The sequence below is a fragment of the Notolepis coatsorum genome (genome assembly GCF_963971535.1).
Source record: "Notolepis coatsorum genome assembly, contig: SUPER_8_unloc_1, whole genome shotgun sequence".
NCBI classification, from domain to species: Eukaryota; Metazoa; Chordata; class Actinopteri; order Aulopiformes; family Paralepididae; genus Notolepis; species Notolepis coatsorum.
This window is the reverse complement of record NW_028174873.1, coordinates 198,333-216,231: the sequence shown is the minus strand read 5'-3', so window position 1 is coordinate 216,231 and position 17,899 is coordinate 198,333. Positions and strand designations below refer to the sequence as shown.

At 48.9% G+C, this 17,899-nt stretch overlaps 1 protein-coding gene across 1 annotated transcript in view; it reads left to right on the top strand.

Annotated features, from left to right (window-relative positions):
* The window catches only part of vps37d (VPS37D subunit of ESCRT-I), a 43,995-nt gene extending 31,297 nt beyond the window's left edge, over window positions 1-12,698 (top strand). Inside the window, exons 2-3 of the mRNA XM_084338363.1 lie at window positions 479-555; window positions 11,919-12,698. Of these exons, the coding sequence (XP_084194489.1) occupies window positions 479-555; window positions 11,919-12,515 (674 nt within the window). The 3' untranslated portion in view covers window positions 12,516-12,698. The remainder of the gene's footprint in view (window positions 1-478; window positions 556-11,918) is intronic.
* Window positions 12,699-17,899: the final 5,201 nt, after the last annotated feature.

Here is a 17,899-nt window from a genome sequence, read left to right as displayed (position 1 = left end):
AAAGGTTAACCTTCTGTAGTGTGGTAGTGAAAGGGTTAACCTTCTGTAGTGTGGTAGTGAAAGGTTAACCTTCTGTAGTGTGGTAGTGAAAGGTTAACCCTTCTGTAGTGTGGTAGTGAAAGGTTAACCTTCTGTAGTGTGGTAGTGAAAGGGTTAACCTTCTGTAGTGTGGTAGTGAAAGGTTAACCCTTCTGTAGTGTGGTAGTGAAAGGTTAACCTTCTGTAGTGTGGTAGTGAAAGGGTTAACCTTCTGTAGTGTGGTAGTGAAAGGTTAACCCTTCTGTAGTGTGGTAGTGAAAGGTTAACCTTCTGTAGTGTGGTAGTGAAAGGGTTAACCTTCTGTAGTGTGGTAGTGAAAGGTTAACCTTCTGTAGTGTGCTTCTAGTTTTCGTTATTATTATTATTAACCCTTTCGCTACCAGAGAACCTTGCTGCCCCGTGTCTCACTGGTGCGTGTCTTGTCTGTTCTCTCCACCAGAGGGCCAGAAGCGCAGCCTGCAGACGGCCCAGAACCTGCTGCGGGAGGAGGTGGCGCGCGCCGAGGCACAGTCCGAGGTGAGAGGCCGACCAAACAAAACAATAATGTCTTTTTGAGGTCGTCGTCGACGGTAACGGAGCAGCCCAGGAGTTCTCGTGTCCTCGTGAAACATTTCCCGGTGGATTTGATTTATGTCCGCTTTTATGCGTGTGTGGACGTTGCCAGTTGGTTTCTAAATGACGACACAGGCCCCGACACTGGAGTTCTGGTTTGTTGGGTTGTACTTGAAAACCAACAAGCTCCCATGTGGAATAGAATAAAATGTCATTTGAATACAATAGAAATATTGTGGACAGACCAACCAACCACAGGCCGCTTTCCTGCAACGGTCACCCAGTCTTTTAGCTGTCATTTGTCTGTTCCGCTTCATGTATTAAATACCTTGTAATTGTATTTGGTTGTTTGTTTGATGTGTGTTTTAATTATTATTCCCCTCTTACCTCATTACCTTTTCATCCGTCTGTTTTCTATTTTATTTATTACATTTTCAGCCCCCTTTCCCGGCTGCAACCCTTGGAGGGGCCCTTGTGTCCTCTCGCCAGGCCGGCGTTTTAAATAAGAATTTGTTCTTATTTGACCGGTCAAAAAAAGATTATTATGACATTTACATTTACTTTTATCCAAAGCGACTTACAAGTTCTGTACGACAGGTCATCAGGAAGGATACAACTCTATCAGCTGAGTAACAATGTTCATCAAAGTGTTGCGTGTTACAGTGCAGGTTAGTTTATTAGGACAAGTGCATGACAGTAAGGTTAGTGTAACTGAGGGGTACAATTCCCTGACTGTATTAATCAAGTATGGTATCATTAAACCACTACCGTCTTATGTACATTATACTGGCCATACCGTACACAAGTATATGATGAGAACACCTCCACAATGACACGGTTTCCACACAAGTACTCGTTTAGAAGAATATTTATTAACAGCAATGATATTATATTACATTACTTTGGATGCGCTTATAAGGCAAAGAATGTGCGTAGGCAAATCAATATTGAATGTCCATTCTCAGGTTACGCAGGAGGTAATTATACAACCTGAATCTTAGGGATTATATCTAGGGGATACTGGTAGGGGGGTTCCACCGGTTGTAAGCCAGCAGGGGGAGCAAATGCTCGAATGCAAAGTCAATGGTCAGCGGGGACTCTAATGCAAAGTCTGCTCGGGAAGGCGGTATTACTCCCTGTATCAGCGGACGAAAGGCAGCCGCTGTAATCCCAGTATGCGAGCAGCACAAGTGGAAGCCGGTCAGCCTCTCCAATAGAGACGGGCTCGAATGATGTCCTCACGGGCAGGTCCCACAGCAGTGGGTGTAGACGATTATTCTCCGCTCCAAACAGCCTGGTCCAAAGCAATAAGAATAATAATAATCCAGCCGGAAAAGGGCTCTGCTGGCGCCGGTGTAGATCCTCCGGTGCGCGGTACTTCACATTAACTAAGTCGAACTTGACGTTATTCAACTAAGCTATGATACTTTACTGTCCTATTCGCACGCGGCTATAAGTGCTCTATTTAGACACACAATTGCTCACTTCACTTGGTCTGTGACTCGTAATGAAGGCTTACTAGTAAGGAGCGAACGATACGTTGAACAAACGTATTAGGATAAACAAGACTCTATTTTGGGGCAATACGGGCCCACTTCACCGCACGTTGCATAGTGGGTGAGGCTTCACTTGAGTAACTCGAACTCGAACTGAACGGACTGCGGACTGAACTGAACGGAACTTCTGTATTCGCCTGCGCCATATTTATATGTTGGGCGAATAAACTAGTACCAGCCTCCTCTCTGTCTCGTAGTCCTGGGCAGAGCCGGGCATGTTGAGACAAGCCTTGACGGTAGCTTTGAACTCGACTCTGGGGGTAAGACACTGGCGCTGGTGGCACGCCACCCAATAAGAGAACGAAATATTATGGTCTGTAGGCTACTGGGTTAAAGGGATATTCCGTGTATGTGTACAAAGAATACACAAGGGATATCAAACGATATACAAATATTATGCAATATATATCAATCAATAAATACATATATTCGGTTTAATCTGACCCTTTGTAACAGCCGCCCCCTAATTAGTCCCACCTAATTAGCTAACCGCACCTAACCGCACTGTCCACTACTCAATGTCAGTTGTGAGGGTAGGCAGTTCACAAAGTCAGGGGTCATGGTCGTCATTAAGCGAGTCGGGGAGCCTTGGCGACTCTATCAGCCTCGCCACGGGTCGGTTGTATGTCCGCCCTTGGCCGAGCACTTCTGCCACTCTGACCTTTCCGTCGGCACCAGTGGTCACTTTGCTTACGCGGCCGGCCGGCCACGCAGCTCGGGGTAGTGACTGGTCTATGGTCATGACGACTGGACGGGATGAAGGGGGGCTTAGGAGGAAGCGGGCCTGAGACTGCTTTAATCTGTGCTTGGCTGTGCCTCCTCCTCCTCCGTCTGTTTCTCTTGTTTGCTCTGTACCCCGTCTGAGGAGGGGCCGGTCCCGGCCGCCCCGTCAAGGAGTCGCTTGGGGTGCTGGGTTCGAGGTCAGCTACGTCTGAAGCGCAGCTGAGGGGGGTGGAGTTCCGAACTCCCTCTGGTGCCCACGGTTCTCTCACGGGCCTCTCGCTTAATGTCAATAGCCTCTGCTGTACGAGGGAGTGGCCGGTGTCGCTCGCCTTTGTGTGTAGGCAGCGTGTAGACGTGGGTTGACTGTCAAGTCCGTAGAGGGGGCCCTGGAGCGTCCATCCCAGTCGGGTCTGAACCGCGACTGGGCATCCTTTGGGTCCGATGTGGGCCGCCTCAATTGGGAGAATGAGGTCCGCGTGGTCGGAGCCGATGAGCAGGGTCGGTGTGGCGCCGTCGATAAGCGGTATAGGTAGTTGACGTAGGTGCACATACTTAGCCATCAGCTGTGGGATGGGGTAGGTGTACTGAGACAAGCCTATGTCGTGGCTGGTGAAGACGTTGGTTATACTATACTGCTTCTCGGGCTGGTCCACCGCTGCTATCTTGAAGGAGACCTTTTCACCTTTTATGGTCTTCTGGTCCCTTCTGATGGTGCGTATGGTCATGGTATCTTTGACACCCCGCAGGCCCAACTGGGCTGCTGCGGAAGCGAGGAGGAGAGTCTTTTCAGACCCATCGTCCAGGACGGCGTAAGTGTCCAGGACCTTGTCCTCGTAGCTCAGGAGCACTCTGACCACTTTGAGGAGCACTCGGGGGGTCCCGCTATGCTGGTCAATGTGGAGCACTCCTGTTGGTCGTTGCCTTGGACCTTCTGGTGGGCTCCGCACTGTGCTGCGCGGTAAGCGGCGCCCGCCTGGGCCGCCCCTGCGCGGTAAGCGGCGCCCGCCTGGGCCGCCTCACGCCACTGGTCAACTTGGACGGGGTTCAGTGTCTTATATTCGGCACACTGTGCCAGCCAGTGTCCGCCATCGCAGTAGGTACAGTAGGGAGCGGTCTGGTGGCTCTTCGGTACTGGTGCCACCGCCTCGGCATGGTACATTACCGCGACGGGCCCACTCTGTTGTCCTGGCTGACGCCTGTTGATGTCATGCAGGACCTCCAAGTGGGTGCCACCGCACCTGCTGCACTTCTTCTTCAAGCGGCACTCAGCTGCTAGGTGGCTGCGCGCGCAGCGGAAGCAGCGGCGGTGGTCCTTGATCCACTGACTCACCTCGTCCGTGGTCAGCTTCCCGAAAGTGTCGCATTGGTACAGCCGATGTTCTCCCTCACAGTACTGGCACTCAATCTTCCACTGGTCCTCTTTCGTCGAGGGGGTGTTGTGGTTCTTGTGCTGCGGTACTGATTCGGCTTGGTGCATAACGGTCACCAACCGGCGGTTATCCGTTGATCCCCGAGGTCCGAGTCTTGGGCTTGGTCCACTCCATACGAACGTGTCGAGTCGTAGGCTACTGACCTCCCTGGCGAGGAACTCAGATAGGTCTAGGAGGGATGCCTCTGGGCCGTTGGGGTCGCGGTAGTCTCTCTGCCGCCTGAAGCGCTCTTGTCGGGCGGGAGGGAGCTTCTCTAATATCCTCTCTACATTAGAGTTAGCGTACAGTTCATAGATCCCCTTTTCCTTTTGGGCCCCCAGCATCCCTACCAGGGACTGTACCTTGATAGACAGGTCATCTAATGCTCTGTTGTCTCTGGCTGGGGGGAGACGGTCAATGTCTCTTATCTCCTGTATCACGTAGTCCCATATGCGTCCATAACGTTGGTCGAGGGCTACTAGAGCCGCGGTGTATGGGGTAGTAGAGCTGGAATATGCCAGCGCTATATTGTGCGCTCTGGGCACCTTCAGGTGCTTGAGGAGGATAGCATACTTGTACGGTTCATCTGGTACGTCGGACAGCATCGTCTCTAGGCACATTCGTAGCTCTGTGTACTGTGCTCTGTTCTCGTGTGTGAAGTCCGGGAACGTCGGTGTGCCAAGGTACGATGCCATGGATGACTGGCACATCGGTGAGCGTTGGGGGAGAGGCCTCCTAGGCGAGTCTCCTCTTGCGTGTCGTCTTGGGCTGGTACTTGGTGGGTACCGAAGGTCGGGTACCCAGGTGCTGTTCCTCGGGGCTGGCGGTGCGTCAAACTCGCCCGTGAGTGGAGTCGGGGGTTTGTAGCGCAGGGCCTCGGGGCTGACTTCTGGGCTGTACTGGACCTCCTGGTCCAGAGTACGTTGCTGCTGGTCGGGGCTGTACTGGGCCTCCTGGGCCAGAGTACGTTGCTGCTGGTCGGCTTGACCTTCCTCCTCCTCCTCCTCCTCCTCCTCCTCTTCCTCTGCTAGGTCCTGGAGTCTTCGGTTCAGTCTCTCGGCGTGGTCCGGTTCTTCCCGGTTGCTGGGTCTCGTATGGACCGGCCGGGGAGGGTGTTCGGAGACGTGGACAGGATCCTCCTGTTGGCGGGGTCCCGGGTCGCTTGGTCGGGTAGGGGAATGCGTCCTAGACCCGTGTCGTGACGATCTCCGGGAGCTCCGTGCGGAGTGAGGGGGTGTCGCCATGGCAACCAGTTTGTCTATCAGCTCCGCCTGTAGCCGGTCGCGCTCTGCCTCGCGCTGGGCATGGGCTGCGTCGCGCGCTGCTTCGCGCTGGGCATTGGCGGCGTCGCGCTGCGCATTGGCGCTGGCCTGGGCGGCGTCGCGCTGTGCGTTGGCGGCGGCGCGCTGGGCATTGGCGCTGGCATGGGCGGCGTGGAGCTGTGCATTTGCGGCAGCGTGCTGTGCATCGGCGCGGCTTCTTTCAATGTTCTCTTCCGTCTGAAGGCGTCTGGTCTCCAGTCTTATGCGGTCGTTTTCACTCCTTTGTTGCGCCTGGAAGCGCTCTCGCTCGGCTGCAAAATGTTCGCGCTCGCGCGTCTGTTGCGCTTGAAGTCGATCGCGTTCGGTGGAGGCTGCCAGGGTGGCGATGAGTGCCTGCGCCAGCATCTTGTCCGCCTCGCTGGGGGAAGACGCCGTTCGGGGCGATCGGCTCCCGGCAGTACTTGTTGGAGATCCGTTCTCCTGTCGCGTACCGAGGAGATCCATCTCCTGGGTGCGCGTCTCTTCTTGTGGTGGGTCGGGTTCCATCCCGGGAGGGCTTTCTTTATCCTGGAGCTCTCCGGGGACTACCTCGTCGACGTTGTCTGGGGATAAAGTCATGTCATGTCCCTCCTGGTCCCCCCCGTGAGCTTGGTCAGTTACGTTAGAACCCACTGGGGTCTCTACTGGCGGGGTAGCCTGGTCGGTAGGGTTGGACATAATTTTACTATCCGCTTTAGTTATTTTATCCGTATTTAACTTCCCTTTAAAGCTAGGTATTGGACTGACAGTGTATGCCTCTAGATAGGGAGGTGGCTGCCGTCTGCGCTGCGGGCGATCTAGCTTAGGAGAACCGTTTGTGGAGTGTTCATCATCGGCCATGTCAATATTAATATTATATTAATATTACGCTAATTCTCTCCGGCTCGAAGGACCAATTGTAACTGAGGGGTACAATTCCCTGACTGTATTAATCAAGTATGGTATCATTAAACCACTACCGTCTTATGTACATTATACTGGCCATACCGTACACAAGTATATGATGAGAACACCTCCACAATGACACGGTTTCCACACAAGTACTCGTTTAGAAGAATATTTATTAACAGCAATAATATTATATTACATTACTTTGGATGCGCTTCTAAGGCAAAGAATGTGCGTAGGCAAATCAATATTGAATGTCCATTCTCAGGTTACGCAGGAGGTAATTATACAACCTGAATCTTAGGGATTATATCTAGGGGATACTGGTAGGGGGGTTCCACCGGTTGTAAGCCAGCAGGGGGAGCAAATGCTCTAATGCAAAGTCAATGGTCAGCGGGGACTCTAATGCAAAGTCTGCTCGGGAAGGCGGTATTACTCCCTGTATCAGCGGACGAAAGGCAGCCGCTGTAATCCCAGTATGCGAGCAGCACAAGTGGAAGCCGGTCAGCCTCTCCAATAGAGACGGGCTCGAGTGATGTCCTCACGGGCAGGTCCCACAGCAGTGGGTGTAGACGATTATTCTCCGCTCCAAACAGCCTGGTCCAAAGCAATAAGAATAATAATAATCCAGCCGGAAAAGGGCTCTGCTGGCGCCGGTGTAGATCCTCCGGTGCGCGGTACTTCACATTAACTAAGTCGAACTTGACGTTATTCAACTAAGCTATGATACTTTACTGTCCTATTCGCACGCGGCTATAACTGCTCTATTTAGACACACAATTGCTCACTTCACTTGGTCTGTGACTCGTAATGAAGGCTTACTAGTAAGGAGCGAACGATACGTTGAACAAACGTATTAGGATAAACAAGACTCTATTTTGGGGCAATACGGGCCCTACTTCACCGCACGTTGCATAGTGGGTGAGGCTTCACTTGAGTAACTCGAACTCGAACTGAACGGACTGCGGACTGAACTGAACGGAACTTCTGTATTCGCCTGCGCCATATTTATATGTTGGGCGAATAAACTAGTACCAGCCTCCTCTCTGTCTCGTAGTCCTGGGCAGAGCCGGGCATGTTGAGACAAGCCTTGACGGTAGCTTTGAACTCGACTCTGGGGGTAAGACACTGGCGCTGGTGGCACGCCACCCAATAAGAGAACGAAATATTATGGTCTGTAGGCTACTGGGTTAAAGGGATATTCCGTGTATGTGTACAAAGAATACACAAGGGATATCAAACGATATACAAATATTATGCAATATATATCAATCAATAAATACATATATTCGGTTTAATCTGACCCTTTGTAACAGTTAGCATTAGATTTTTTTTATTCTTTATTTTTTATTATTATTTCAGATAATGGTTGAAGAAGTGCGTCTTTAGTCGATGACGAAAGATTGGACGGGATTCGGCTGTCCTAACTGGGGTGGGTAGTTCATTCCACCATTGTGGGGTAAGGACTGAGAATAGGCGGCTTCTCTTTGATGACCCTCCCGGAGCTTGGATAGGAGTAGGTCTGAGGCGGCCAGAAGATGCAGAGCGTAGGGGTCTTGAGGGTGTGTAGTTAGAGACCATTGACCGGAGGTAGGCGGTTCCCTTTGCCGCACGGTATGCTAGGTCGAGGGCCTTGAAGCGGATACGTGCAGCAATGGGGAGCCAGTGCAGGTCCCTAAAAAGTGGGGTGACATGGGCCGACTTCGGTAGGTTTGAGATCAGGCGGGCCGCTGCGTTTTGAATGAGTTGAAGAGGGTTTGTGGCAGTGGCCGGGAGGCCAGCTAGCAGTGCGTTGCAGTAGTCGAGGCGGGAGATGACTGTTGATTGGACGAGGAGTTGGGTGGCTTCTTTTGTCAGGAAGGGGCGGATCCTTCTGACGTTGCTCAGGAGGAATCTGCAGGTTCTGGTTGTCGCTGCGATGTGAGCAGAGAAGTTCAACTGGTCGTTGAGGACAACACCAAGGTTCTTGGCGGTCGGGGACGCGGTCACAGCTGCATTCTCGACTGTGATGGAGAGGTCGGTCAGGGGGGAGGATTTGGCTGGCAGGTGGAGCAATTCTGTTTTGCTTAGGTTTAGTTTGAGGTGGTTGGTCGTCATCCAGGCGGAGATGTCGGACAGACAGGCCGAGATCCGCTCAGAGACGTGGATATCTGAGGGAGGGAAGGAGAGGAAGAGTTGAGTATCATCGGCATAACAATGATATGAGAAGCCGTGAGACGTGATAATGTTACCCAGTGATTTAGTGTAGAGGGAGAAGAGAAGGGGTCCTAGGACCGAGCCCTGGGGGACACCCGTCCGCAGGGGGCGGGTGGCCGACAGAGTCCCTCTCCATGACACTTGGTAGGAGCGGTCATTGAGGTATGATGTCAGCCATGTCAGCGCAGATCCAGCCACTCCCATTCCTGCGAGGGCCGCGAGGAGGATCTGATGGTTGACTGTGTCGAAGGCTGCAGATAGATCTAGCAGAATCAGGACAGAGGAGAGGCCTTTCGCTTTTGCTCTGTGACCGCAATTAGGGCCGTTTCTGTGGAGTGGCCAGTCCGGAAGCCAGACTGATTAGGGTCTAGGAGGTCATTATGTAAGAGATAAGCAGTAAGTTGGTTGGATACAGCACGTTCAAGTGTTTTAGAAAGGAAGGAGAGAAGAGAGACAGGACAATAGTTGCCTATGACGGTGGGGTTCAGGGTTGGTTTTTTTATGAGGGGCGTGACTCTGGCTTGTTTTAGGGAGGTGGGGACCACCCCCGAGTTGAGTGAGGAGTTGATGGTTGCAGTTAGGAATGGGAGGATGTCCGGTGCTATGGTCTGGAGGAGTGGAGAGGGTAGCTGGTCCAGCTGGCATGTAGTCGGACGGTTTGACGTTACCAGTGTCAGGGTCTCTGCTTCTGTAATGGGAGAGAAAGATGACAGAGTGAAGGATGAGGTTCTCGATTCAGCATTTGGAATGGGTGGGGGTTGGGAGAAGGAGCTGCGGATGTTCTCAACTTTTTCCTCAAAGAAGATCGCAAAGTCTTCGGCAGAAAAAGATGAGGGAGGAGGGGGTGGTGGGGGGGGGTTTGAGGAGGGAGGACATGGTAGCATGTAGTTTGCGAAGATTCTTGGCAGAGGCCTCGATCCTATGGTGAAAGAAAGAAGCTTTGGCATTAGTAATGGTTTTGGAGAATGTTAAGAGGTTGTGATATGTGTCGATGTCAGCAGTGAGGCGTGACTTTCTATACTTCCTCTCAGCCGCTCTCAGGACCTGTCTTTGTTCTCTCACTGCATCCGTCAGCCATGGACTGGGTGGGGAACGGCGGGCAGGTTTCTCAACGAGAGGACCGAGCTTGTCGGAGGAGGTTGCAAGGGCTGAGAGGAGGGTGGAGGTTGCCATCTCTGTGGGGAGAGCAGAGAAGGTGTCACTCAAAGGTAGAGCGGATATTATGTCAGAGGAGAGGGTGGAGGGGGATAGGAAGGCCAGGTTGCGTCTGAGTGAGACGGTTTGAGTTGGGGTGAAGACCTTTCGGTTAAGCATGAGAGTAGGGATGGGAATTGATAGAATTTTATCGATACGATTCCATTATCGATTCTGCTTATCGATTCGATTCTTTATCGCATCCCTTATCGATACCTGATCAATTTATAATTTAAATAAATAAATTGGAAATGCAACAGAACTAAGCTGGTTAGAATAACAACATGCAACTTGACATTTCTGATTGTCATTTATTGTTGAGCCCCCATGTCAGAAAAATACAAAAACTGTAAAAAATAAAACATTAACTATAGCCTACACTTAAATAAAATGTATTTGAGATTCTCTTAAAATGTATTTATTTTTTTATTCTTAAACTAATTTAATCTATTGAATAACAGGTCGTTATTCCTCTGACTTCTGTCTCACACACACACACACACACACACACACACACACACACACACACACACACACACACACACACACACACACACACACACACACACACACACACACACACACACACACACACACACACACACACACACACACACACACACACAGAGCTCCCTCCCCGGGCCCCTGTCCTTTAAGGTATTGGCTTGTGTTGCTACACGGACACATTTGTATGTTGCACCACGGTACTGCCTGGCTTACAGACTAGTAAACAAACACTCTGTCTCTTATTATATGTGAACTAAAGAGTACAAGGTTTACACAACAGCCCCCACCCGCTGTTTTATTGTATTTGTACCTGCACTACCTGCTGTCAGCTGTTTATCTCTCTGTGTGAGCTTAATTAGCTAGCGTTAGCTCACGTTAGCTAGCGTTAGCTCCGCGGCTAATATTACCTTACCCTGAACTAAATCAATGACTAGGTTCTAAAGCATTCAAGTAGTTTTCACTGCACATAGAAGTAGCCAAACAACGGGAGCATTTCGGGAGCATATGACCAAAACCCAGGCAATTTCGAGCCCTTAAGGAATCAAATAAGTCTGCCATGGCTACATGCTAACGCTAATGTTGTTTTGAAAACCTGGCAGCGATAAGGGAATCGAAAGTCACGGAGGCACACGGTTCCAGGCATCGGACAATTAGGAACCGGTTCCCAACGGGTTTTCGATTCCCATCCCTACATGAGAGTTAGTGAGAAGGATATGAAGGAATGGTCAGATACATGTAGGGGAGTTACCGTGGTGTTAATGATGCTGGAGTTACGGGAAAATATGAGATCCAAGGAGTTGCCTGCTTTGTGGGTGGGAGGCATGGCAGTGGGAGTCAGGTCAAATTGTTGTAGGAGGGAGACCACTGGGACCGACTGAGATGAGTCAGGCAGGTTGAAGTCGCCCAATAGAAGGAGAGGGGTACCATCTTCCGGTAAGGAGCTTAGAAGCATGTCCAGCTCATCTGTGAAGTGATCGAGGGGACCTGGAGGGCGATAGAGTGTAACAATGGTGAGATTGAAAGGATTAGAGACAGATACCGCATGATATTCGAGGGAGGAGAGTGACAGTTCTGGGAGTGGTGTTAAGTTTGTAGCCCATGAAGGAGATGTCATGAGGCCAGTGCCTCCACCCCGTCTGGAAGGTCGAGGTGTGTGAGTGAAGTTATAGTTTGTAGATAATGCTGCAGGTGTTGATGAGTTATTGGGGGTTATCCAGGTCTCAGTTAGAGCCAGGAGCTGCAGATTTTGACTATGGGCGTAGGCAGTAATGAAGTTAGCTTTCTTGACTGCTGATTGACAATTCCATAAGCCTCCCCGTACTGTGACAGGTGTATTAGTGGCTGTAGGAGGGTAGGAGAAATTAGCCGGGTTGCTAGCAAACTGTCGTGGATGGGTTGAATCTCTTCTGGAGGAGCATTGTGTTGTTTGTTTGAACAGTTCTTGGGGCTTTGGACCTTCTGTAGCTTGTCTTCTCCCCTCACAGCTGTGTGTTTATCCTCTGTTCTCCTGTAGTTTGTCTTCTCCCCTCACAGCTGTGTGTTTATCTCCACAGGAGCTGCTGGAGAGCTTCATGGAGGGGAGCGTGCCTCTGGAGGGCTTCCTGGACTCCTTCCACAGCTCCAGGAAGTCCTACCACGTCCGCCGCGCCCAGGTGGAGAAGGTCCACGACGCCGGTCGTCAGCAAGGCAAGCTGAAGAAGCAGCAGCAGGAGGAGCAGCAGCAGAAGGAGCAGCAGGAGAAGGAGGAGGAGGAGAAGAAGAGGAGCAGCATGGAGCGGCTCCCCGAGCCTCAGAGGCCCAACGGCTACGCCGCGGCCCAGCAGGCCCCCCCCCCGCCGCGGATCTTCCTGCTCCGCCAAGGCCTCACCCCGGCCCTCCTGCTGCCTTCTCATTTCCCCCTGTCCCCGCCCGCCTCCGCCCCCGCCCTCCACCACCACCCCCACCACCACCACCTCCACCCCCCCGACGCTCTGTTAGGACAGACGCACATCCTGAGCCCCAGCGGAGGCCTCTCTGCCCACGGCCAGCCGGTGGGGCTCAGGGTCATCGGACAGCTCCAGGGCGGCTGGCCCCCGGGCGGCAGGCCGGTGCGGCTGCAGCAGCTCTACAGGCCCAGCCCCCAACAGCAGCCAGAGCCGCCCTACCGATAACCGCCAGCAGGGGGGGGTGCTGGTGGGAGGAGACACGGAGTCACACTGTGGGGTCGTCAGGCCGGCGGAGGGAGAGACACCTCTTCGTACAGCGGCCCTGGAGACGAGCTGGTCGTCAGCTTCCATCCTTCATCCACGACACGCGCGTCGACATGCAGACCATCAGAGGGGATAAGGGAACACAGGGAGAGAGAGAGGGGGGGAGAGGGGGGGGGGGGGGAGATTCAGGGCTCGGGAGAGAACACCTATTTTATTTTGTATTGTCTTTGAACGTTCTAAAGTAAGGGGCGCGGTCGTGGGACGCAGCTCTCCACTGTCTGTCTTCAGTTTGTCCAACGGGACGTTCACACGACATAGGACTGAAAATGGCTTTATATGAAATGCAAAAGTGTCGTTGACCTGAAATGATGTCATCAATAAAGTCCATATCATGGCATTATAAACTCTCATATCCACTTTTTTTTTTTTTTTATATACACGGAGCAAGTCGTTGGTATTGGGGGTCAGGCCAATAATTCACAGTTATTGTATCGTAGCGGGATCATATTGTGATGGAATTATGATATTGTGATATTATTGTCTGATATTATCGTTGCACGCAATTCTGTCACGAATGGATGATATCTACATACTGTGTTAACTAAGGTTTTTCTCAAAATGTGTTCTTGAGTGATTGAGAGGATGTCATTTGAAAACGAGAGTTTCGGTTTGACAGGTCACGCGGTTCGATTATTTATTTGATTTTGCATTATGTGAACAGATATTGAGGATACATGATGTTATTCCATGATTTTAATTTCTCTCATATCACGCCGTCCTAAATTGATATCCATGCTTGTTGGGACCATTCCGGAGGTTAGCTAATGCAAATATTAGAAACTGCTGGACAAAGTTTGAAGTTTGATCAGATGGATTCCTGAACATGTGGTGTTCCATACCAAAGCGGATACTGTGATTTACCATATCTTAATAGAAATAAAAGCCCTCCTGATTATCTTGATATTTAGTTGTTTTGTTCACCCGGTCCTCCTGCCTCACGTCGTGTGGGTCGTCTCATGATTATCGTGAACTGTTTTTTTTTTATTCTTTATATTTATCCTTTATTTATCCAGGAATGTCCCTGAAAAAAAAACAAGTATTTCTATCTAACGGAACGTAGGCCAAGTGCGTCCACATTTTTATAGGATTCTATCACATTTTCATAACAATAGCACCCTGCGCCGTTTTCATTGGGGTTTCTTACAAATTAACGATGCTTTATCTTGTCCTTTATATGCCGATTATCATTAGAATCTTAAATTGTACCATATGTCCCCCTTTAGACAACATATGTAATGCTACCAGCGCACTTTTGTTAAGATAATTAGTTGGCCATTCGCGGTCGCTATACCGAGGTTGCAGTAATAGTTTAACGCTGTTCAGATCACGTCGGAGAATATAGACCGATCCCAGTGACCTGCGACCTGTGCTAACACTCTTGGGAAATGCAGTGTTGTAGTTCTCAACATTTTCAGCCTTTAATTTTAAACCAATGCTGCCATCTACTGACAACAAAAAAGTGTTGTCTAATCGTCACCTTGAGAGCTACTTCCGTATACAGCGCCGCCCCAAACCCATTCTAGAGATTCCCACTTTTTGCTGGGAGTGGGGCGTGGCCGTATTTGGTCCCAGACAATAAGAGTGGCTGCAATTGGTCACCGTGACGTTATCCCATTGAGATACGAGATCTCTTCTTCCAGGGAGTCCTGACCAACACGGCACACAACAAGTTTCAACATAAAAACAAGGGCATTAAACAAAAAACATACAAATCAAATATAAACACAGAAGGCCATGTGTGCAGTGGCAAGGAGCATAATCACATCAACAATAGCATCAGGTAAAACAGTTACATGTTTCATGAAGGGCCAATCGTAGCAGACCTTTAAAAGCATTCACAGTAGGAAGTGCCTCTAGACAAAGTTTCACTTGCAGTGTATTCCATAAAAAGGGAGTGTCGTATATTCTATACATAACTCAAGGTTTATTTACAGTACAATGAGGTTGCTATCTGGGACCAAACCAAAGTACATGAGACCAAAGTAAAAACAAAGAAACAAAAACAAAAGGAACATGAGACCAAAGTAAAAACAAAGTAAAAACAAAGAAACAAAAACAAAGAAACATAAACAATAGGAACATAAACAATAGGAACATAAACAATAGGAACATGAGACCAAAGTAAAAACAAAGAAACAAAAACCAAAGGAACATGAGACCAAAGTAAAAACAAAGTAAAAACAAAGAAACAAAAACAAAGAAACATAAACAATAGGAACATAAACAATAGGAACATAAACAATAGGAACATGAGACCAAAGTAAAAACAAAGAAACAAAAACAAAAGGAACATGAGACCAAAGTAAAAACAAAGTAAAAACAAAGAAACAAAAACAAAGAAACATAAACAATAGGAACATAAACAATAGGAACATAAACAATAGGAACATGAGACCAAAGTAAAAACAAAGAAACAAAAACCAAAGGAACATGAGACCAAAGTAAAAACAAAGTAAAAACAAAGAAACAAAAACAAAGAAACATAAACAATAGGAACATAAACAATAGGAACATAAACAATAGGAACATGAGACCAAAGTAAAAACAAAGAAACAAAAACCAAAGGAACATGAGACCAAAGTAAAAACAAAGTAAAAACAAAGAAACAAAAACAAAGAAACATAAACAAAAGGAACATGAGAGCCTGGGGGGAACAGAACAGTTGAACGGATGCCTCACCCAAGAAGGCCCTGGGTGTCTCTCTCTGTGTGGAGTTTGCATGTTTCTCCTCGTGCTCGCAAGGGTTTCCCCTCCAGAAAAAGAGATAAACCCAGTGGAAAAACATGCAGAACAGAGCGCTGACGCTTTCGTGTTCCTGATGAAGACGGACAGCAGCGCTTGGATTGGTCCCCGGGCACGTGAAGGATGAGATGACATTTCATGTGTCGCCCATCGCGTGTGTGTTCGCTGCATGACTATATTGCAATGTGTGCTATGAATAAAGACTTCTTCAAGTCCAGTTTAATGATATTTAATAAAACTCCGTCCTCTAGACAAAAGAGCCCTGCTTGGTGTTGCACTTTGTTAAAAAATAAAAGTGGTTCTGGTCAGATGTGTGGGTTGGAGTTTAGTAACTTATTGTACTGTGAGTGTCTCCAGACCCCTCTTGGCAGAGCCAGCAGTAACAAGCCCACCACCAGAGCCCGAGGTGTGGCCAGCAGTAACAAGCCCACCACCAGAGCCCGAGGTGTGGCCAGCAGTAACAAGCCCACCCCCCCCTGTTCCCACTCAACTCCAACCCACTCGGACCAAAAACTACTGATTTAAACCAAGCGGGGCACTTTGGTCCAGAGGACGCTGTTCTGATGGCATTACAGACTCGACCTTTAATTATAACCTTTTAGACGCATTTAGCCTTAACCCTTTCACTACCACACTACAGATGGTTAACCCTTTCACTACCACACTACAGAAGGTTAACCCTTTCACTACCACACTACAGATGGTTAACCCTTTCACTACCACACTACAGATGGTTAACCCTTTCACTACCACACTACAGATGGTTAACCCTTTCACTACCACACTACAGATGGTTAACCCTTTCACTACCACACTACAGAAGGTTAACCCTTTCACTACCACACTACAGATGGTTAACCCTTTCACTACCACACTACAGATGGTTAACCCTTTCACTACCACACTACAGAAGGTTAACCCTTTCACTACCACACTACAGATGGTTAACCCTTTCACTACCACACTACAGATGGTTAACCCTTTCACTACCACACTACAGAAGGTTAACCCTTTCACTACCACACTACAGATGGTTAACCCTTTCACTACCACACTACAGATGGTTAACCCTTTCACTACCACACTACAGATGGTTAACCCTTTCACTACCACACTACAGATGGTTAACCCTTTCACTACCACACTACAGATGGTTAACCCTTTCACTACCACACTACAGATGGTTAACCCTTTCACTACCACACTACAGATGGTTAACCCTTTCACTACCACACTACAGACGGTTAACCCTTTCACTACCACACTACAGATGGTTAACCCTTTCACTACCACACTACAGATGGTTAACCCTTTCACTACCACACTACAGAAGGTTAACCCTTTCACTAACACACTACAGAAGGTTAACCCTTTCACTAACACACTACAGAAGGTTAACCCTTTCACTACCATACTACAGACGGTTAACCCTTTCACTACCACACTACAGACGGTTAACCCTTTCACTACCACACTACAGAAGGTTAACCCTTTCACTACCACACTACAGAAGGTTAACCCTTTCACTAACACAATACAGATTGTTAACCCTTTCACTACCACACTACAGAATGTTAACCCTTTCACTACCACACTACAGAATGTTAACCCTTTCACTACCACACTACAGAAGGTTAACCCTTTCACTACCACAATACAGAAGGTTAACCCTTTCACTGCCACACTACAGACGGTTAACCCTTTCACTACCACACTACAGAAGGTTAACCCGTTCACTACCACACTACAGAAGGTTAACCCTTTCACTAACACACTATAGAATGTTAACCATTTCACTACCACACTACAGAAGATTAACCCGTTCACTACCACACTACAGAAGGTTAACCCTTTCACTGCCACACTACAGAAGGTTACCCCTTTCACTACCACACTACAGACGGTTAACCCTTTCACTACCACACTACAGAAGGTTAACCCTTTCACTACCACACTACAGAAGGTTAACCCTTTCACTACCACAATACAGAAGGTTAACCATTTCACTGCCACACTACAGAAGGTTAACCCTTTCACTACCACACTACAGAAGGTTAACCCGTTCACTACCACACTACAGAAGGTTAACCCTTTCACTAACACACTACAGAATGTTAACCATTTCACTACCACACTACAGAAGATTAACCTGTTCACTACCACACTACAGAAGGTTAACCCTTTCACTGCCACACTACAGAAGGTTACCCATTTCACTACCACACTACAGACGGTTAACCCTTTCACTACCACACTACAGACGGTTAACCCTTTCACTACCACACTACAGAAGGTTAACCCTTTCACTACCACACTACAGAAGGTTAACCCTGTCACTACCACACTACAGAAGGTTAAACGGTGAACTAGCGAACACGTCGCTCTGCGTGTGGGCTCTTCTCCGTCACTCTGCTGAGACGTGAAGTGTTTTTAAAGTGAGTGTAACTGCAAGTGGGGATAATTCATCAAAACAGGAACAGCTGACCACATGGGGAACGGGAGCGCACAGGACAGAAGGCCTCTTATGGGCTTAATAACCGTTA